We start from the raw sequence: 23,492 nt of genomic DNA, 5'->3' as shown, positions 1-23,492 counted from the left end.
TGTTATAAACAACACTACAAGTATCCCAATTGCCAGATCAGAGAAGTGTGTTTTGTGGCTTGCTTTGTTCATCTGGGATATAGTTAACTTCCACTCATGATGGCAAATGTAGGTAAGAAAAGAAACAATTCCTATAAATTGATTGAATTTGTATCCTGGAGAGCTGAACAGACCAGATGAGCTGTGGAGACTGAAAATGTAATTCTATTTATCAAGGAGTGATAAAATCTAGCATCTCTTTGTTATTCTAAAATTGTTGTTAGTATTTGCATGTGATTGGAATTAGTCTCAGCAGCTTAGACCTAACAAGCTCCATATGTCACAGAGGGAATAGGCAGTTTTTCAGTGGAAATACAAATCGGTCATTGTAGATTTTGTCTTTGTGACTAGATTTCTTCCTCTTGAATAAAGACCTTTTGGGATGTTTTAATGCATTGCGTACACTGCTCATCTAATAGGAATTCTGCCTCAGAAGTACAAGGATGGCTTTTTCTCTCTGTCACCGTACCTTTAAGCTGATGTAAAACAGCTGATTCCATATGATGAGATAGAAGGAAAGGTCTCCTGTTGTCTGTTGCGCAGAGAGCATCTCTGGTGTCTTGGGCAGTGACTGGTTAGCCTTTGTTGCTTTTGCTTTTCATGATGTGTTAGTGAATGGAAACCACCAGCTCATTTCACATGTAAAATGCTGGAAATTTTTGTTTACTACAGACCTAGATTTGAATCAGAGCGCAGTGGGATGAAAGGCTCTGTAACCCTGTACCGGTTCCTCAAGCCTTCCAGACTGTTCCTGTACTGCTTTTTGTTGCTGCTTTGTTTTTAAGTTATTGCACGTCCTGCAAAGGGAAAAATATCATTTCCAGCTCAGTTTCTTCTCAGTGTGGTCAGTTATCTTTGGGTGGGTTTTATTGCTTTCTGTAAATTTATTCTTGAGCAGCGCAGCAAGAATTTCCTTTGCTTTGTGCAGTATTTTCCCCCTCTGTAGAAGCAAGAGTTAACAGAACAAGAAGAGATTCTGAGATGCGGTACAGGAATTACTTCTCTGTCATTTGTGGTTTAAGAAAAGGGGGTGGTATTCATCTCTGGAAATGGCTTTAATGAATACTGTTTGCTGCTTTTGAAAGCTAATGGTCAGAGAGCAACAGAAGCAGCCTCGGTGCTTTTAGGGCAAACTGACTGGTGTTTTTTCCTGATGGAGGTGATTGTTTCACCTTCTCTTTTTACCTCGGGATTTTTCATCACCCGTTGCCTTTTGTTTATATTCAAATGACGTGCCGTTAAAGAAGCGTTTTTTGTGTGAATGCGGTCCTTTCCCCCCTCCTTCCCCTGTACAAGCGCTGCTTGCCACAGACGGGCAGAGCATGTGTTTCTCTTGTCTTGGTTGGGTGCACAAATCTTCTTTTATGTGTGCTGCTTCTTACCCTGTTGCCTAGACGATCACTGGCTTTCACTGAGGATGTCTGGTTCTCGGAAAGACTTTGACGTGAAGCAGATTTTAAAAATCAGATGGAGGTGGTTTGGTCATCAGGCGTCAGCCCCTAATTCTGCAATCGAGAGCCACCAGGGAGACTTCTGGAACAGAGGGCAAAATGTAACGACCGGTGGCACAAAGTTTTTAGATTCAAGTGACCTGCCTTTAACAGCAGTTGGTTACAGGAGGTCCAGCCAACAGGATTTCCAGAACTCACCTCCTTGGCCAATGGCATCCACCTCAGAAATCCCCGCATTTGAATTCTCCGCAGAAGATTGTGGAGGTGCACGTTGGCTTGGCAGACAAGAGACAGATGATAGAGCGAGTGAAGAAGAAAATGAATCGGACAGCAGTTCGTGCAGGTTGTTACTTTCCTATTGTGGGTTTTTTGTTTCATGTATACAGATAGCATGCATGTTAAGGCTAGCCTTTATCCTAGGTTAAAATGCTTCAGAAACCTATCGGTCGTTGTGCATCAGCAACACAAAATGTTTTATAACCAGGCTTTGATGTATTTACTGTGACCTTTTTAAAAGGAAATGTTATTTACTCCGTGTGAGTAAATAACACTGAAGCAAGTGCACACACTTGTGTTTTCAGTATTACACCCAACACATGCTGACATGAACAAAGCAGCGTCTGCCATGAGATGATGTTACTGGATGCTTTAAAATTATTTTGAAGTGATGCTGATTGTCTGGGTAAGGTGAGAATCAGTCTCCTGACAGTTTGGAGGGAACTGTGGACGTTGAAGCTTCTTGTGACTCTTACTGTTGTTTCCATGCATTTTTGTGGGTAAGGGAGATGGCACTTAAAACACACCTATATATACTTAGGCTTTAGACAGAAGCATCATTTTTGTTTGTGTGTATACAACCTGAAGGAGAAAAATGATCTATTGTTTGTCAGCCGGGTATTGCTGAATGCTAATACCACATGGCTGCTTTAAAACCATTGCAGTTGTCTGGGGGGGTGTATTAAACTGTACCCAGTTTAAAAGAAAACACAAAAAAAGATTCTGTTGTATCTATAAAAATGTTTTGGTGTCCTTTTCTTACCTATCCCTACTAAATGTGGAACTGTGAAATTTGTTCTTAAGTGAAAGGTGTTTAACAGTTGGAAAATTAGCCAAGTTAATATTTTCCTTGTTAAGCGTTACTTTATTTCTTTTATCTGTTAGCGCATTCTTCACTGAAAGTATTTTTCCTCTTTAGTGCTGTCTGTAGCACAGTAATTGTTAGCTTACCATTTCATGGAAATGTTAGGGTATTTACTTGCTTGATTTTTCAGATAATTTGCAATCATAAGGCTTTTTGAAAGTGTGTTGGTTTAAAAGGGTACTAATATGCTTCATAAAGCATATTAGGGACACATCAGTCTAGTTAGAGCAGTTTCACTGTTTTGCATTCCACAGGACAAGAATTCATTCAGTGCAAGGGCAAAGCAGTCCAAAATATAAACACTAACTGTTTGTGGTTTATAAAACCTGTAAAGGCTGGAGGAAAGGAGAGAAGGTAAAAATGCTTAGGAATCTACACAGTGTATTTGGTTTTGTCACTGACCTGCTAAAGTGCTGGCATTACAGTGAAAGGAAGTTCTGCATACTGATTGTTCCTAACAGGCAGTCTTACCATACTGCAACAACCAGGTAGCTATAAATAACATAACTCTAAAGAGTTCTTATTTTAAGTGATATTCAGGTATGATTTTTTTAAATAGCAGTGTCACTAGATAGTATATATGCTATAGATGTAACATCACCCTGTCACATCTGTTTGTGATGGAAATTTTTTAGTACAGCATTATACATTCTCACCGTAACAAGGCAATCAATGTAGAAAAAAAAACAACACATGCCATTCAAAGAGATAAAAATATAGTTTGAGATTATTATGGATTTGTTTTTAATGATAGGAGAAGAATTTACATGTGACACAACTAATTTGTTACTTTGTAGAGCTGAGGAGCTGCAGATACATATTGAGGGAGTGGGAGAGATCTATACATCACTGCAAGTTTATTTTTTCTTCTTTGCAGATGGACCAGTGGACTGTAATGTGTGTAGGATCTGAACTTAGTAAATTTGAAGTGTCTTTTAATTATGCATTTAGTCACAAGTAGCATCTGGAGTTGTCTGTAATTCCTTTTGTTTTGTAATTCTTGCTAGTGTTTTAATTACACGCTTTAAATATTTTAGTTAATTTTTCAGTTTTGCATTGGTATACCATTTAGTAAGGTAACTAATGCTAATATAAGGACTCGCTTTGTATTGTTATCTATAGTTTTATTTTCAAGGGTAAATTGTACTTAAACTGTGTCTTGTTCTTTTACTAAGAATGTGTATCTTACATAAGTCTACCCAATGACTGGATTGTTTTCTAATGTTAAGAATTTAAATGATTGTCCTTTCATTATCTAAAATACAACTTCTACAAAAATGAGCTCAGTAGATAAGTTTTCAGAGGGCTTTTTCCCATGTGAAAACCCTGTTTTCCTCCATTAGAAACAAATTGTGTATATGAAAAAATCCTTTTTTAAAAACAAGCAAACAACTTTTTGAAGAAGCTGTGGGAGTTCGCTTGTTTCTTCAGTCCTCTGTAACTTCTTGCCCGAGCCCTAAAAGCATGAAATTACAGAACCAACCTTACTGCTTTGTGTGTTTTTCTTCTCTGCTGTGTTGCACAGGTTAAAAAGCATTTTGTGCGGGTCTCAGTCATTCTAAGAGCTTTGGATCGTTTTGGGATTCATGTTGAGAAGACAATGTAGGATTCTTTTCTTATTAGTACAGAGCTTGGTGGCATAAGGGATACACAAATCACAAGTTCGGTTTTGAATTTCTGACCAAGGCTGCCACAGCTGTCTGAGGTGGAAACATCATTCAGTTTCAGGGATCAGAGCTGGCTGGCTGTAAAGCTCCTTGTAACTCTCTCTTGTGTTGAGATCATCATCTCAAATGCTAGTTTAATGAGTCAGGTATTAATTCTTTTTTACTTTATTATCTTTCACTTCACAAATTTCCTCTGCTCTGGCTGTCAGCTTTCCTGAGGTGCTGATCATCCTTAAGGATTAGTAACTTAAAGTTTTCCAGTAGGTGTAGAGATCCTTGTATTGCATATTAGAGCCTATGAACAGTAGCTCTGTTTTTCCTTAGTTTTATGGGTGCCTTAGAAGCAGTCCTCAGGCCTTGGAGACACCACAGATAACACACTGAAAATACCTTGAGTGCACCTACTGTGCAATGTGTCATCCAGTTCATTTCACTCTGGCATGCATGAAAACGTTGGAATTGTTACTGTCGATATGTGAGCATGGAAATAGGTTCAAATAAAAAATACATTCACATTTGAATGCTGAATACAAGCACTATGTCAGAAATTATCAGTTGTGACCTAACCTTGAACAGTTCAGTAAGGATGCCAGCGGTCTTTAAGACAGCCACAAGATATGGTTTAGTGGTTTGTTGTAGCTACGGTAATGGGAGGACGGTTGAACTAGATGATCTTGTAGATCCTTTCCAACCTCATGATTCTGTGACAAGGCCCGAATGCAGAGGTTGATAAGTACTCTGCATTTGGATTCTGTATAAGCAGTGCTGGAGTTAGTACACTGCAAGTTACACCCCAACCCTGATCTCTCCATTGCTAGAGTTCTCAGTTGCATCTGAGATTCTTGTCTTAATAACTTTAAAGAAGAAAATATGTAGCAGCATATGAAATAGTGGAAACTGACGTAGTATTATTTGGTATATTATATTTGGTAGGCTATGTTCTGGACTCCATATGGAGTGTCACTGAACTTGGTGGAAGCAATGAAAACAACAAAACGGTGAAATTATTTTTAAGATTATTTTGAAAAGTTTTATTTTAAAGTAATGTTAAAGCAACAGAGGAGTTATAAAATTCAGATTTGTGTGAAGTTACAAAAGAAAACCCTTAATACACGTCCTAACTTGTCCAAGAGATGCTCTGTCTTTTCTAATGATTTAAGGAATTGACTAACATTTTTTTCCTATTATTCTCCTTTGAAATGTCATTGTATTTACTTTGTTTTAACTATCTGTTCACTTTGAGTTACCCATATTCGCTTGTCGATCTTCTGTTTGCTTAAATGTCCTGGTTTAAAAGGTAATAGTGCACATTTTTTAGAAAAAGATTTTCAAATTAATTTTGAATTTGTTTCTCTCTTCCAAAATGTGTATTTCAAAAGACAAATACTGAGGCATCTAACCTAAAAGATATATTCTGAAAAATAATTCAGAATACAGGCCATGAAATAACATGCTTGAAGAAAAAGAGTTTTGCTAACTTTGTTACAGTCAGGGTTCTTACTCAATTATGTCTATAGGTTATATATAGCAAAGATGTGTGATTGCTATGAAATAATTATCGTAACTCCTGCTTTGAAATGTATTTTGATACTTAAAAATAATTAAAGATGCCAATCCTTCTACTAGAAGCAGATTGTGCTTCTCCCCCATAAAAAAAACCAACTCTCTCTTGTGGAAAGATTTAGTAAATGTGGGAGGAAAGAAGGCTGGTATGTGTTCTAGTTTTTGTTTTATTTTGCTTTTGCGTTGAAAACCCTGCTGTGGTTTTGTTTAAGCTCTGAGCATGAAACCTCAAACAACAGCAGAAGGGGAGATGTGAATTTTAGCTCTCCAGTTGTCATCATCTATGCTGTTACTTTTGATACTCATTTTTGGGTGTTTTACTAGCAACTAAGTTAATTGCTTCATTGCTCTGTAATGCGCTATTCCAATGGGCAAAGCACCTCATTCCAAACATCCTACTGCAATAAATAAAATCCTTTAAAAAAGAATGGTTTTCTGGCACAGCTTCTGCATAGTTTTGATTTTTAAAAGGCATATTCACACATAAATATTAAATAGAGAAGTCAAAGAAAGCCCGCATCTTTAGTACATTAATTTTTTATGTCTGTCACTAGGATAACGAAACGCATAGCTCTCGGGAAGGAGCTTGCCTTTAGGGTAACTTAAATTTTTATGATCATTATAATTAAATAATTAATAAAATTATTAATTGGTCAGTGCTAGATGGGATCTTTTTTGACATAAACAAAGAAATAAAAGAGACCAAAAAAGTGGGTTTAAAGTTGAAGGCTGAAAAAAGAAAACCCTACAGACTAACATTCTAAGATATTCATAACAAAAATATTTCTACTGAATGTGGTAAAAATGCCATCATAGAGGAATACACTGAAAGAGTTCTTTAATATGTGTAGCTGCTTTACGTGCTGGCAGCCTCATTTCTTTCCTGTAGTTATCCGGCTAGAAGGAAAGTTTGGGCTGTACTTAGAGATAAATCTGAATCAAGAGCCAGATTCAAAGGAAACAACTACTTGTGATGCACTGAGGTGCTGGACCTCATGTCTGGATGCTTGCCCTGAGCATGCAGACCAAAGATCAGCATTCAATATGGAGTTTCCTCACGGGGAGGAAATGATCTCAGCCAAGAATCCCGAGTGATTTTGATACTGCTCCTGGGATGAGGAAAGCAGGTTCTTCCCTTTTTCTGTTCTTGCCTTTCTTGTGTATCCTCCCATTCTGTTGTGGCTAAGGCTGAACTGAATGGGGAAACAAATCTGTAAGAGTGTTTGAAAAAAATGGTTAGGGAGGATTTAAATTTTTCATAGGCAGTCACTGTGTAATAGGCATAAATAGACCTTGAAGCTATATCTTCCCTTTTGCGTAAGCACTTCAGCTATTCAGCTACCTCTTTCATGTTCTCTTCATGGATCACTGAAGCTTAATGTTTCTTTCCCTTTCCTTTTTATTTCCCCGAGGAAAATGGTTTTTAAGGTACTGGCTACAAGAGTATGGTGTTGAATTTGTTGATATAGGGAGACTGAACTGAGTGTTGCTTTGTTGTGTCCTAATTGCTTTATTTTGGGCCTTCCAGTCACTTTTCCATACTGAATGAACGTGGTGACTGCTGGTGAGCGCTGCACAGAGTGCACGTGTGTGCTCTGAGGACTGGCGGTGGCTCAGGTCAGGGTTTACTCCAGGCATCTGATGATGTTTCCTTCTCCATCGTACTTTGTTGGCTCTCTGGGTGTATCTGCACAACACTTAGTGAGGCTGTAATGTAGATCAGATCTCTGATACCATGCAGATTTTGTTTTCTTTTGGATAACTGTTAATGGTGTAAACTGAGGAATCTGGTTTAAAATGAAGTTCAACAAAGAGATGCTTTTTCCAAGTACTTGCTCCTTCACCTGTGAAAAAGCTGCCCAGTTCTGAAAACATAATGGTTTTTATGGTTACATGGTGATTCAGATAAGGGAACTGGTGTGGCACAAAGTAGTTTAGTCCTTCCCTCGTCTGTTTTTCAGATGTGTGAGTTCCTTGATTCTGTTTCCCACATGGCCACAAAGAATACTTGTTACTGCGTGTCAGAGGGCCAGTGGTGTAGCAGAACAAGTGGGGGGTGAGAACAACTTGTCACAGTTTAAATAGATGCCTAGCCATTACTACAGAGCACACTTAAGGTATTTAAGTCCTTAGAGAGGGGTAGGTAGACAGGTGTCTCATTTCTGATCCATTACTAGATTTGGTTTTCAATTAGGTGTCAGATTACTTGGCCTACTTAGCATGTGAATACATGCTCAGGTGTGTACACAAATCCACAGGGAAAAGCTTTACGGAACATTTTTCTCCTGAAAATTTAGACTTAGATGACTGAGGATCCCTCTTCAAATAACTGTTCTAAGCTAAGGAGTGAGCTCAGGATGGAGATCACATGAATCCATATGTTTCCAAATACTACAGTAGTTCTTGAATATTCTTTTAAGTTATCTGTGTAGTGGAAAGTGAGAGAATTGTAATCAAGATAAAGTTTGCTTCCCTCAGTGTCTGTAATTATGAGCCAGCTCCTTTATATCCTATGTCCATGCATTCTATTTACATTTTCCTTCTTACTTCTTTCTTGAAAATAGCTATGTGTATTTATAGGGACAATTGTTTTCTCTATGCATCCTTGCTTTCCTCCCATATATGGGCTTCTACTCTGTTGGATCTCATTTCAGATACTTAAGGCTTCATGAAGTAAGATGATGGTGCTGTTATGCTGTGTTTCTTGATTTATTTTTTCCTTTGTATCCATACACCTTTTGTAGTTCCTTACATGCCAAGTTTTGCTGTAACCATCTTAAGCTAAGTGTGTATTGGAGTGGCAAAAAGTGTGATTCCTTATTGCATCCTTGCATCACGTTTTCACTCTGTGGGGTCTTGTAGGATGCCTGTTTTTCAGCAATGTCTACAATGCTATAGATATGATTTTTGGACTGATGTCTGTGTATCCCTTAGTTGAAGAGTACAATGAATCACTATTTCTGTTTTTGCAAGAGCTTAGATAGTGTTTGGAGAAAGTATGAAAATAAACAGAAATTAAATTGGAAGGGAATATGCAATTTTTTATCATATGTATAAAGACTGTTATAATGTAATATTGTGTGAACTAAGTTTTCTGTTAATGTCTTCAGCAGAACCTCCAACAGCAGTCATACCATATCATCTTGTCAAACTATGGAGCCCTGTACATCAGATGAATTTTTTCAGGCTCTCAATCATGCTGAACAAAGTTTTAAAAAGATGGAGAATTATCTTAGACACAAACAGCTGTGTGATGTGGTGTTAGTTGCTGGTGATCGTAGAATTCCAGCTCACAGGTAAGCTTATAATGACCTGAAGTAACTTTATATTAATTTACAGATGTGTCTTCTAAGTGTGTGTTCTGTTTGGAACATCCTAAACAATTTGGAATATTTTAAACATGCTTGAGCTTTTTAACGTGTATTTGGAAACTAAAACATAATTCCTGTCGTATATGATACAGCATCAAAAATGACCGTGATGTTCTCACATTCTGCTTTTTTATCTTTGAGCATATAGTAGGATATTTGCATAACGAAGTAAGTCTCAAATGCACCTTCATGCCATTAAAAGCAGTCATGGCTTTTGTACCACAGAATGGAGTAAACGAGTTTTGTTAGACCAGTTTTTTTCTCTGTACTTCCAATTAAGTTGTTGGTTTCATTGTTAGTAATAAGGACTATTCATGTCCTTATAACTTATAGTATTACAGTATTTGATGCACAGTTTTAATAGTTGAGACAGGTATAATTAAGCTGTGGCTTCAAAAAGTTATTCTTACAGCAGAAATTGTAGCCTAAAGCATTCCTATTTTCTGTTGCCGGTTTCTCCCATCACAGTGAAGCCACAGGTTAATACAGTAATAGTTAACAGAAGGATGAGAACATGCTACTGGTTTGGGTTTGGATTTTTTTTCTAGGGAGCAGGCAGGTAGTTACACCATAACTTGTTATCATTGCTTTCTGAGTGAGCCTTTGTTTTATGAAACTTCATTTTTCCCAAGTTGATAAATGCACACCTTATTGCAATTAATACAAAAAACAGGTGATCCTGGTCTTTACCCAGCCCCTGACCCCAATTCCTTTGTAAACACTTCTGTGGATGATAAGAAATTTTTCAGGGAGATGCGGGGAGTGCAGTTGAGCAAGCTGATTTTATTTTACTTATTGCTGCAGAGTTGCGTATGATCAGTCTTTGTCATATTCAGATTCATCATATTTGTCATCTTCCCTATGAAAAGAGTAAATCAGATGGAAACGGGTGGATTTGCACCCACTGAAGTAATTCAGAAGTCAGGGAGCTATGGACTGCTTACTCTAAATTGCTGTAAATAGGAAAACTAGTGATTAATACAGACATAATCTTACTTCCTTATGTGACATGGTAGCATGTTTGCAGTATCCAGTTTTTGGGGCTGAGTTTATTGAATGGTTAAAAAGTTGGAAATGGTGCAGAGGGCTGCTGCTGATACCTTGTGTGGACTGGAAGAATTCGTTGTAAGATTAACAGAAATATAACATTCTCTATGCTGAAAAATTCTTTAATGTACTTCATACCTTATTTGCTTATAGAACTGACTTTACTCTCTTGTTTTCTGCTACTACATCTATTTCTGTAGTGCAGTGAGTACATGCTGCCACCTGTTATTTATTCTCATAGGAGGCAAAGGTTCATGCTGTAGTTGGAATGTTTTGTTTTAAATATATGTAAAAGTTAAGGCCAAAGAAGTGCATGCTGTGCTTTTAGCAGGAGGTGGGAGTCTTATGCTTGTCCTTAGTTCACTTTATAACATTGGAGCAGCCTACAAAGAAGCTTTGTCTTTTGCACAGTAAGTTATTTCTCTTACTGTTTTGTTTTTTTGTAACCTGAGAAAAGTAATAACTGTGGCCCTCATCTCAGTATATCCAAAGCACCTCACTGAAAATTGAACTTTTGCATAGCACAAAGGATAAAGATGGAAATGTTAAAGTTGGCTCATATCTTTAAGATTGACTTGATGTGCTTGTGGTAGCCTGTGTTATAAGGAAAAAAAAAAAAAAAGTAGGATTTTTTACTGCCTGCATCAACCTGTCCAAATTCAGACTTATTTAGCATTATCTGTTGACAGGAGCACTCAGTGTACTTTTGTGTTCTATTGGTTATTTTATTTTAAGACTTATTTAGTAACACAGTTACTAAATAGATGCTGGATTAAAGGCTTGATGTTAGAAGGCATGGAAGAAAACAAAGTTCATTTACACTGGACAGTGCTTTTTAATTTAAAAATATTCAAGAACATTTTTTCACTGTTATTAATCCTCATATATATGGAAGGTTCTCTTAACAACATGCTATTTTTTCTTAATTATCAATTTCTACTTTTGATGATATTTGAATGTTCTGAAGTGTATAAAGTAGTCAGAGAAAAGAGCAGTGAATTTGGCAATAGTAAAGAGTACAAGTAATAAGTGACTGTAAATTGAAGATTTTTCATTCGAGTCTATTGAAAGAATCAGGTTTTGAGTCTACTCCAAATAAGAGTAGCATATAGATTCCATATATAACCATATATAACCATATAACCATATAGTTCAGCATATGCCTGAACGTGGCATTTTCTATTCTTTTAACTGTTTATTTTCTCCTTCTGTGCTGAAATTATAGCTAAGAAATTCTAATCAGGAAGGGAGACAATTCTCAACAAGGGAAAAGTGTGTTATATTCCCGCTCCCTTAGCCTGCACTTTCATAAAGAAATGTTGCTGGGCTCTATTAAATGTGAGAAATGGAATCTAGTTTTCCATATCAGATGGTGAATATCTCTACATTCCTGTATGCCTATAATAAAAAGTTTTGTTTACTTCGTAGTAACTTGGTTTTCAGGACATTCACTTAAGAAATGGGATGCCTCAGTAGATTCCTGTCTTGTGAGGATTTAAAGCCTACACCATGTTAACAATCTGAAAATCTCTGTAGACTTATTTTTTTCATATTGTTGATACTGACAGATGAAAGTATAAAAGGCGTGGGGCAGAAGGCAAATGGAAGCTTATGCACTTACATAGCTAGGAGACTTGTCTGGAAGAGTACGGATCTTGGTTTGGAATCTTAGTTAGGAGACTTATTTTTGTCTCGATGGTTATTTATCTGTGTACTTCTTTTCAAATGACTTAATACTTCCTGTGTTTTACATTCTGTGCTATTTTGCTTTGTAATTTTGTTGTTGTTGTTGTAATTACATGTTTGTAAAACTGTAATACAGTGTGTGTCTGAAAATTCAAAGGACACGTAAAAGTAGTTCTTTGGTGTTAGATATTTGTTGCTACCAACTGGGATTGTGTAGAAGAATTTTACTAAATTTATTGTAACCATCACTTCAGTGTGAAAGTGGCAAAAGAATTTGGAAAAGTTTGATTTCCCAGGATGGAATTTTTACATTCAGTTGTACTTTGTCTCTACATGAGAGACTCCTAAGTTGGACTGAATGATCCTTATGTTTCCCTTCCAACGTGGGTTGTTCTGTGATTCTGCATTTTCCTGTGCAGTAAAAAAAGAGCAGACAACTTTCTGGGTATAATTCAGTATCCAAATTCTGCAGCCTTACCTGTGCAGAACTTGACAGTTGCTGGTAATTAGATAAGACTAAAAGTGAAATATGTTCTACGTAAACAGGAAGACAATGCCAACTGCATTATAGCATGTCAGAATCTACACAGGGAAGTTTGTCTGTGGACTCTCTCATTACATGAATGTGTAACTGCTTCACAAACTATAATCTTATATGTAAGAATGCAGTTTGTTTTCAGGTCATCAAAAAAAAAAAAAAAGTTGATAGAAAAATGAGTTACTAACAATGGCGTTAAGAAATCACTGAAAAGCGGATGCCCAGTGGCATGAGTGAAGTAGTAATTAACTTTTATTGACAAGTGGTCAGTACATTTTTACTAATTTCTTTTGGAGGACTTCAAGACTGGAAATCGTAGGGACCTTGCTGATACCACAGCTGGTAGGTGGTATTTGGCATTCAACAGCTGTTGCTAAGATATGTGCTGTCCAGCCATTTACTGAATAACGGTGCAGCAAACTGAAATAGCTGCACTGTTAGAAAAACAGAAAGAGGTCTGTGTCAATATTAGGTGTTAGGTTCTGTTTCCCATGGCAGAGTCCTTTCTTCTTCAAGCTGTGTTCCACAAAGAAATCCAAGTCAGTACAGAGATTGAGTACTCCAAGCTGCTTGTTTCTTATTTTTTAAAAAATGTTGGAATATTATTGTTTTAATGGCAATTGAAACTATTTTAAACGTATGGAATTTTAAAAGAACATTATTCCTTTTTCGTGTACATTTCTACACAACTCTATTCAGTTAGTGAGTAGGAAAGAACCATTACTGGACTATAATTCTGTCCAAATGGTCATCTGTCAAAAGATGAGCAGGAAAAGAAATAGTTGAGAACAGTAAACGATTTATTACTTTGCAGTTAGTTAACCAGGAGACGGTTCTTTGCAGTTCATTTTGCATTTAATTAAGAGGCGGATCCTTGTAATCTATGACTTATGTATGCACCTTCACATTTTTCCTACTGATACATTTGAGATCTGTTCCTAAGCACTGGCACTTCCCTTCTCAGTGAATTTTACTCTTTTGAGGTTTCTTATCTCTGTCATCTTGACAATATAAAGGCTCCACAGAATACAGTAACATTTTCTGAAGTATGGGATTCACTGAATGTATGCAGATATGCCTGATTTAGGGTTTAACAACCCTGTCCTGCAAGCAGGGGGTTGGAATTAAATGTTCTGTGAGGTCCCTTCCAACCCATCGTCATTCTTATGCACTATGTGGAGTGGCACTGAAAAATAAAACGTGGAATACATACAACAGTAATTGCAAGTAATGTGTGATAAGCAGTACCCTGTTTACCTACTCTGTATCTTCAAGTACTCAGAGTTGTTAAAAATAAAAAAGCTCCATATGTATCCACAAACAACATTACTATGTTAATTAGTTTCTTCTGCGCAGCATGTTCTTCTCCTTGTGGGGTTTTCTTGTCTGCACCATCTCTGTGCTGATTGTGCGTAGTTCTGTCTGTCAGCAGTAACAGTAGATGAATGCATGTGTGCACCAAGAATAAAAGTGTTTCAAAGCACTTTCAAAAAGGACTAGCAAGTCATTCTTTCGCATTTAGAAGAAGTAACAGATACAATGCAAATGGAACTCTACTTTACTTTTTTTAGTTCAATTGTGTTTATTTATATTCAGCTTCCAATGTATGTGGTTTTGTGGGTTGTGCCTGTGTTGACTATTAAAAGTCACTGAGCTTTGAAAGAGTAATTCGTTTACTTCAACAGCACATGTAGATTCAGTAACAGTACTTCATTATTCATAGAGGGGAACTGGAGTGTGGAGCCATTTATCATTTTAAAAATGTTTTTCTCACTGCACTGTTTCTCCAAAGGGCAAAATAATGAATCATAAATTAACAAACATCGGATTGACAAAACTTTTTTTTTCTTTTCTTCTCTTTGTCTCTCTCATTTTCTCCTGCACTATGTGCACAGATTGGTTCTCTCCTCCGTTTCGGACTACTTTGCAGCAATGTTTACTAACGATGTAAGGGAAGCAAGACAGGAGGAAATCAAGATGGAAGGTGTGGAACCAAATGCACTGTGGGCTCTGGTTCAATATGCATATACAGGTAATTAGAGTGAAAATGGGTTTTGTCTAATGAATTGGCCTCCTATGAGCGTTGTATTCCATTACTGGATTACAAATGCTCTTAGGAATTCACATAATTTCTTGCTTATGTTTAAAAAATTGATCACTGCTGTTACCTGAGGCAACCTGGTCAGATATGGTTTCTCTGGTAATACTACATTCTGGTGGTAAATAAAGCATGTCAATATTTCAAATGTGTCTTGACTGATGAAAAAGGAATATTATTATATATTATATTATATTACATATATTATATTATTTTGTTGCATCATTATGTATATTAATTTTGAAAAGCTGGTTACCTGCTGCCAAAGGGGATATTTTCCAAGCCTTCTGTTCTGTCACGTAATCTGCAAATAATCCTCTTGTGTCTGAGTTTTGGGGAAATTAACAAATCACAAAAGCAAAATTATATCATCTACTTTTTAATATTGATAGGTCGCCTTGAATTAAAAGAAGATAACATTGAGTGCCTGTTGTCTACAGCTTGCCTTCTTCAGCTGTCTCAGGTTGTAGAAGCATGCTGCAACTTCCTCATGAAGCAGCTTCACCCTTCCAACTGCCTGGGAATCCGATCTTTTGCTGATGCGCAGGGTTGCACTGACTTGCACAAGGTGGCTCACAATTACACGATGGTACGTTGTTATTACAAGCATCATCCACTGATTTTTAGTAAGGAAAATACAGTATGTTTGTCTGAGTAAATACTAATGGTTTTCTCCCAGAAAGCCTTGATCATTTTCCAAACAAGAATGCACATATGTTCCAGTGACGAGAAATGACAAAATGACTGCAAAGTTGCTGGCTAGAATTGGAAGAAAGGAGACATGCATAATGTTTCCTTGTAATGCTATTGGGATTGTGTGACATGCATTCAATAAAATCCTTCAATGGCTAGTTTTTATTTCTGTCAAGCCAAAACCTACAAACTTAACGGTTGGCAAGTTGCTGTCATCTGGTCCAAAGTAACACATGAATTAATGGAAAAGTTTCATAATGAGCAGGTGTATTCAGGTTCTGAGTTACACCTGGGGTATGAATGTGGATATTCATCAAAATAGATTCTGCATTACACTTAATTTCTTTAAATTTAAATACTAAATTATTAGTATTATTATTAGTATACTTTTAAATTTAAAAGTAATTCCATTACTTTTTCATAATGGAATAGCAGGATGGCATCAATTTCATCTCAGGATGCACAATATGTGGCTCAATAAAAATAAATAAGTTTGCCAGTGATATTTTCAGAGTTGCTTAATAGAAAATCTGACCTGCTTTTAATGTAGAATGTTCTTTTTTACTTACAAGCATATTTCAGTAATGTTAAGAGCAGAAGGAAGCAGGATACTCATCTCTGAGTCAAGTCAGTTCATCTGTTACTTGCAGATTTTTGCGAGGTATTTTCTTCTCTTAATGAAATTTCACCTGTGTAAGCTCTTGGGACCTGAACGAGGGCACGAAGATACTGCATGAGAGATGTGGGAAATAAGGTAGTTCTGAATAAGCTTGTGTGGCTTGGAATGACATTACTACCATGCTTAGACAGATTAAGGTGGTGTAATTTTTTGTCTTGTAATTACTATTAGAAACTCATGGCTTTCTTCTTTCCTGCTGTTTGTGTCCAATTGGGTTTTTTTTTTCCTTTTTTTTTTCTTTTTTTTTTTTTGAGTTTTAAGAAATGCTGTTTTTGTCATCTTTTTCTTGACTTAAAGTAACCGAATTTAGTATGTATAACAGCTTAAAGTAGCAGTCTTTTTTCAGTGATACAATTTGTTTCCTCAATGAGTAGATCTCTAATCTGTTTAAAATGACTTACATGCTGAAATTTACTAAAACAGGTCATTAGTGTGCAGATTGTAGCTCATATATTTATGTTCTTGACCTTCATTATGCTCAAAAATAAAAAAGAGAAAGCTGCCATTAGACAGACAGTCAGATGAAACAGTAAAGATAAATGTGCTTTGTGCTTTTGATGGGTATTAGAATTAATGCAGAAAGAGACAGCGATTAAAAAAAAAATAAAGTAAGCAGAAAAAGAACCTCCCTCCTCTGACCTGTTTGTTCTTTTTTCAGACTAACTTTGTGTAATTTCCATGTCCCTTACAGCTTTTATCAGCTGGCTGTCAAAGATCGGAATAGTAATAAACGTTAGATCAGTGTTAGTGATTATGGTCTTACTATTTTGATTGTTCATGACTTTTTGTGGAGGAAGGAGGCTATGGACTTTCTCAAAGCCATTCTTTTAATAGCCTTTTGTTGAGATCACAGGAATATAGTTCTATGCCTTTTGGACTTTATTTACTTTGGTGGCAAAATTGTTGCTTTTTAGGTTTTTTGTGGATGAAATTTAGATCAGGTGGATTTTAAAAAGCCATTTTCAAGACTAATTAGTTGTGCTAGATGGATTCTTCCCAAGGCCTTTTTTAATGTTGTTTAGTTCCAATGGAGACATGAAATTGAATTTTTGTAATAACGAGTAATAGAGAAGCAGCTTCTATAGCTTGAAATGCATGTTGCCATGGAAACTGCATAGAAATACATAGTCCAATTGAATCGTCAATTAAAATAAATCCCCAAGTAATTACATTTGTTTAAAAGCTGTTTGAAAGGAGAAAATATTCAGCAGTGTTAAGTGCTGGCCACTTGATGCTCTTTCCATTAATTGTTGGATCACAACAGTTAGGTACATCGGTAGTACCTGCAAATTCTGTTTGGTGAAACATGCTGCAAGCAATTAGGGATTATGCTGAGCAGTAGGTGCTTGAAGCTTTTCCATGTGATTTTGCTGAAGTAGGAAGAAACAAACAATTTAAAAAATAATTGTATTTTAATTTATATGTTATTTTCTATGATTTTTCCTTTGAACAAAAAAGTAGATTGCCATATATTTGCTTCCTCAACTAAAGCAAATTCTCAGTTTTAACAGTTTTTAAGAGACGCAGTTGTTTTTATTAGCATGTTAACAGATTCACTAAATTATATGTTTACATGAAGACCAGAAATTCAAATGGAACAGGCATTTGGTTCAATTGAAGGACCAACCAGTGAGTTAGCACAATAGGCCTGCTTTTGTTAATAGATTTGCTCTGTCTAAGTAATGCTCATTAGTGTCAATGGAAAATGCTAGCTTGATTTTATGACATGGTTTTAATTGCACAATACAGTGTGATTAAAAATATAAATGAATAAAGTGAATTTGAATGCCACAGCTCTTTATATTAAAGTTACAGATACTAAAAGGATATCAGTGTAGCTTTACTTTATTGCTTACTCTGTTGGCAGTTAAGCTGTTTATTCAGAAGAGAAAAAAATTCAAGGTTATCATCAAAACAGGTCAATTTTTTGACACTGGAAACTAAGCGAAGCTTGAAAAATCCTCAGGATGCATTAAACGAAACATGAAATAAACTGAAGTGATCAGTTGTGGATGTAACGCTCTTTGAAGAGCAGCTCTGTTCTTTATTTGATTTTTAATGCATTGGGGATTTAAAAATACAGTTGGCAGGATCATGAGATGTATTTAGATCAAGGTATCTTTTGTACAGAGAATTTCTTGTTTTGCTGTAGTTTTGGGGTCATATAATTACAAATCTAGGAATTCTACTCACCTAGCCGGCAATGTACCTATTCACTTAATTCATGATGTCTTTTCACACAGAGTGCCTTCTGTGCATTTTTCTTGCCCTCTAGCGTAATGCTTACTGATTTATTTTAGCAGTCTTCACATCTGAAGAAACAGCATTGTGTCTTGTTTGTTTGAAATAGCTGATAGTAAACCTAGAATGAAAACTATTAGCTTCTCTTTTACAAAAGAGGAAGGTAAACCAAAGAGAAGTTAATTTTGGGTGAGAAAAACGTAGCCAGTGTTATTTTCAGAACTTGAAGTATCTATGGTGAATGGAGGTGTTCTTAAGTAACTGGCAGTATCTTCTCCTGTAGTCTAATTTGTACTTTGTTCATTACAACTTAAAAAATAAAAGAAAAAAAAGGTGGATATTTTAAACATTAAATGGGACACTGCTTGAGTTAGTCCTCCTGCAAGTGTCTTTGTAATGTTTCATCTTTCCACACATTAGAGCATGGTGTATAAGTCACACTGAATTTAATCACAAATCTTCTAGACAGGAAAAGAGAAATATCCATGCTTTTTTTGTTGTTGTTCTCAAGAGGCCAGGCCCCTCATTTTCATTAATGCCTAAAACAAGGGGTTTTTACTTTTGCAAATATCAGTGTAATTCACTGAAACAGCCATCAGCTGACAAAGCTACATTCTCCTACAGATCTTATGAGTCACGAACTTCTTGCGGTTGTGTCCAGGTTCAGAGTATAAACAGATGCCTGTGGCTAGAGCTTCCTGTTGGACATCTGTGTACAGTTCTTCCCAGCTTGGGAATGTTTTGATGCACTCTGAGAAGTTTTCTTTTTATCCTTCTGATACAGTGCAGGGGGAGCCTAACTGGATTAAACTGTGAGCATTATGTATCACTTGAAAATAAGTATCATGACCTTTTTCATGTGCTCCTGGTATTTTTTGCTCTGTACCAAGACCCTGATAGACCTCTGATTAAGAATGCAGGTGTTACTCATTCTGCAACTGCTTAAGGGTGAATGTAAGGTTGTGATCTGCGTGAACAATGCTGCTGTGTCCCTGCGTTAGGTAGCACCTTAATCTCAGGCTGCTTGTTTGATAACATTTCCAACTGAAACTGCAGTCCAATTGTTCTCTGAAGTATCCTGTTCTTCCACAGAGAGTTCCCTTAAGAAGAAGGAAAGCAAAGGCTATTGAGGAGGTTAAGAATGGTGGGAGATGCACTGGCTCCTCCTTTGTGTCTTCAGAATCTCTGTCCGTAGAGGCATTGTCAGATTTTGATTGTAAGCAAACAAACAAAACCCAAGCACTGTCCAAAGATGGTGGCTGTGAATGCTTTGATGCTGTGTTCAAAAGGATTTCTATTCTAAAAATAGAATGGGAGCAAGAGGAAGCTGAATTTGTTCCCATCAGAACAGGGTTGTCTGCAAGCAACAAGGAGGAAAATCATGCTTTTTACTCGCAACAGCTGTTGAAGTGATTAAATCCAGCAGGAAAAAAAGTTCTCCAGAGAAGATTTCTTACTGTCTTAGGCAAGATCAGCTTGTTGTTGCCTTCAGAGACAAAGGGAACTCTCCATACAGGTGCTTTTCCTTTCTTCCTGTGATCCGGATAGACAGTGTAGAAAGTTGAAGGTAGTGTTGACTTTTCTCTGTCAGTGCTCACTGTTCACCAAAACTAAAAGCGCTGCTCCAGCATGTGATAATACATTCTAGGACAGAATCAACTGAAAACCACCAGTGAAAGAAACAAACTCAGTGGAATCTGGATTTCTGTGAACTGCACGTTTAATCTATGAAAATACTTTTCAGCTGCAGCTTACTCCCAAACTGATTAACTGCATGTGTAGTGCTGTCCTTTCACTGTTTATAATTCTTCTATTTGCTCATTTTGTTTAATTTTGTAATAAATACTTAATTAAAGAGGAAAAGACAGTTCTGTCTCCCTTGTAACCCATTACAGTTTTCATGTGAAATCACTCCTGTGGTTGGATCAGAGTCAGAAAGCTTTTCAGATAGCGAGTGTAAAATTTTCCTTTCCAAATTCTGTCTAGGAGTGCGCAGTTGCTCGCTATGTGCACAGAAAACGTTTTGAGGTCTCTTCTTAATATCAGCTCCAGAGATGCCAAACTGTGCTGTATGTTTCTCATGACATTTTCTGCTATAATTCATATCTGTTTTGCGATGCTGGTCCTGCTTCTGTTTTCAAGTTTCTCCCTGTTGTTTTTCTTGTTCTAGAGATGGTCTTTTTGTGTGTGTATGTCCTAATTCAAAGTTTTTTCATTAGTGTGCATTTCTTAGATGTCATTTCTTAGATGGTTTAGAGTCATTAAACAAGATGCTAAAGAGGACTAATTTTGATATGGAGCCCAGTTAGACTTTCACAGCTGTGGATCTAGTGCATGTTAGTACATTTACTGAATTGAAGTTGATGCTATTATATTGTAATGAAGCTACTCTATGTTTAGAGTATGAGGTAGTTGGGTTTTGAGGTAGTTGTAGTTTTGGCTTCTACTTTTCTTTCTTTTGTTACCTTGTTTGTGGGGAAGGAAGTTAGATATCATCTTACCCCTTTCTCTTACATTTAAAAAAGAATAATAATACTATTCAGGTTTCTCACTGTAAGTGCATGGTGCTGATTCTACTTCTGTATACGTATTCTTCTGCCATTTCTACCTAAGCTTATGAGAATCCATACAAAATACTCTGCATATCCCAGTGTTCTGAAATAATGGGATATCAATGTGAGAAATATTATATATTGTGAACTTTGTTACCCTGAAGTAAGGATTTGTTGCTGGAAATGATCGAAAAAAGTTACAAAATTGAATCTTAATAAATGAAAGGGTGTACAATATTTTGGTTTCTTCATATGTTTTGCTCCTGCCAGTCTGTTTGATCAGCTGTATAATATGTACAAAATAATAAACTTCAAATGCCCCAATGAAAATCAACAATTAAATTACTTCTTCTGAAAACAAGTTGCCATGCTTCAATCTGCCAATAATGAAATATATTTCAGATGTGCCCAGTAGCTGCTTGTATTATGTTGTACTCATTGCTTGACAAAGTATCTTCACAGTCAACAGAAACAAATGGTACTTCTTATTTTATTTAAATGTACTGTATAAGAGGGACCATAAAAGTCTAGGAAATAATTATTAGTCAAAATAACTCGGTACATATTTTTTCCTTCCAGGTCAGTTCTCCACTGGTGTTTGTTGGCACATCTGAGAGATGGTGTGAAGGAGGGTCAAGTGGGAAAGCATAGTAGGAATTCATTAAAAGCAAAAGAAAGAACAAACAAAAAGCTGCAACTGTCTTCAGATGATGCTGGCAGCTGTATTAAAAACACTTCTCTTTTTTTCTTTTTCAGGAAAATTTTATGGAAGTAATTAGAAACCAGGAATTTCTATTGCTGCCAGCCACTGAAATTGCAAAGCTTTTAGCAAGTGATGACATGAATATTCCTAATGAAGAAACGATACTGAATGCACTACTTACGTGGGTTCGACATGATTTGGAACAGAGAAGGAAAGATCTCAGTAAACTCCTGGCTTACATTAGACTGCCTCTTCTTGCTCCACAAGTAAATTGTTAAATTCCTCCCTAGTTTGTACCATAGTTATAGTGGGCATGCCTACAGCATCTGTGTAGAGATAGTGACAAATCACAAAAGCATCCAGATTCTTTAGTGTTTTTGTTTCTTAGAGCTGCATATAAGGACTTAACACGTTGTATATGCATTATACTTTGTTGTGAACTGCAGCATGTTCTGATCCTAACCTGAGGGTGGAGCTTCTATGAAAAAAAATTGCTTCCATTGTCCAAAAAGATGATTATTGAGGATATCTTTGTCACTACAATGTGTGTCCTTTTAACTGTCTTCTTTATGGAATTTGAACATCATATTTTGAACAAAAATATGTCCTTCATATAGCTTGCAGTTGTCCTTGAGATTTAGGAAATGCATTTGAATAAATCATTTAGAATCGTTTGTTTTTTTCCATTAACTCTTGCTAATCCACCTTTGGGTACTTCTTGTTCTTCACAGTCATTACTTTTTTTCCTTGTTGGACATTTACATGTACTGTTGAGGAAGACAGGTTTGTTTTTTTTTTCTAATAGTTTTGAATGACAATTTTCCTGCTCCAGCAGGGAATTATTCCTCTTGTTAGTGTCTTGTGTGGCACCGTAGTTATCTGATAGCAGGCATGTAACTATTTTATTTCTTTTTTCTTGTGCTAGTCTTCCTTGCTGTCCCTTCATTTAGTAATATTTAATACTCATTATAAAGTCTTGGTATTTTGTCTTGGATTTTCAGTTTTAGTGAGAATTATCTCTGTTAAATATGGGATTTTTTTTTTTTTTTTTTTTTACGAAATGTGAATACTAAGTAGAATTCATTAACACAACAGAAACTGAGATTAATTGGCTCCATGATACGTAGAAATCATAATGCATTTTGCCTCTAATCCAGAATCGAGTTGTTGGCTGGTAAGGTGCACAAGCAGGTTTTTTGATATTAATATTTTCATGCTGCATATTACATATGCAGTGGCAGTATTTTTCACTTGTGACCTTGACTTTGCAACACAGTGCTTCTAGAAATATAACACAGTGTAAGAAACCAATTTACCTTGGGGGAAATCGTTATTTTCTTTTGAGCTTTTAATTAATCGATGTTTGAGTATAAAGTCTGTAACCATTTTTGTGTTTCTTTTATTTAACAGTAATTGACCAAATTTTATATACTGAAGGTACAAAATTTTCTCCAGAAGTATACACTGAAATCAATTTATGTCCAGTGAATAAGTGATTAGGAAAGTGGCAGAATGCCACTCAAAAGCCATATCGTATTTCACGTATTGTGAAATTTATCTTCAATTTTTCATTCTTCGCCAAATATATGCACTTACATTTTTAATATGATATTTTGCTGTTGCCCTTTTCTTTATTACTTTAACAAGTTACAGCGTTAAAGCTATGGGAGCAATTAGTGCCTCAAGTAAATTGGGTTAAAGCGCCCCAAACAGCTCTAATGAATTTTCACAATCATGCTTTGTGTCATGATGACATGAAGCAATCTGACAGAAAACGTAACATAATGAAAAGGTTTCCAGTTTTACAGTCAACGAGTTAAAGCTATTTGAAAGAAATGAAATTAGGAAATTGAACAACTTGCCAAAATCAATAATGTTGCAAACAGAGCTGTAAACAAATACTAGATTGATATACTTGAAAAAAACGTTGGAAATACTTCAAAACTGTAGCACTGGAACGAAAAAAAACACAAATGTGATGAATTGTCAGTTTCATCAGTTGTATTTCTATGCACCTCTTTGT

At 36.2% G+C, this 23,492-nt stretch overlaps 1 protein-coding gene across 6 annotated transcripts in view; it reads left to right on the top strand.

Moving 5' to 3' along the window:
- The window catches only part of KLHL5 (kelch like family member 5), a 46,725-nt gene that overhangs the window by 13,269 nt on the left and 9,964 nt on the right, over positions 1-23,492 (top strand). Inside the window, exons 3-7 of one of the 6 annotated variants that reach the window (XM_015862473.2) lie at positions 5,232-5,296; positions 8,975-9,157; positions 14,399-14,535; positions 14,994-15,190; positions 21,523-21,735. In XM_015862473.2, the coding sequence (XP_015717959.1) occupies positions 5,235-5,296; positions 8,975-9,157; positions 14,399-14,535; positions 14,994-15,190; positions 21,523-21,735 (792 nt within the window). In that variant the 5' untranslated portion in view covers positions 5,232-5,234. Of the gene's footprint in view, positions 1-1,372; positions 1,834-5,231; positions 5,297-8,971; positions 9,158-14,398; positions 14,536-14,993; positions 15,191-21,522; positions 21,736-23,492 lie in introns of those variants that run through there. The other 5 variants (XM_015862472.2, XM_032444560.1, XM_015862471.2 and 2 more) reach the window with 5 other exon arrangements.

The sequence above is a fragment of the Coturnix japonica genome, chromosome 4 (genome assembly GCF_001577835.2).
Source record: "Coturnix japonica isolate 7356 chromosome 4, Coturnix japonica 2.1, whole genome shotgun sequence".
In the NCBI taxonomy this organism is placed as follows: Eukaryota; Metazoa; Chordata; class Aves; order Galliformes; family Phasianidae; genus Coturnix; species Coturnix japonica.
Note: the sequence above shows the minus strand (reverse complement) of the source record. Positions and strands in the feature narration are given on the sequence as shown.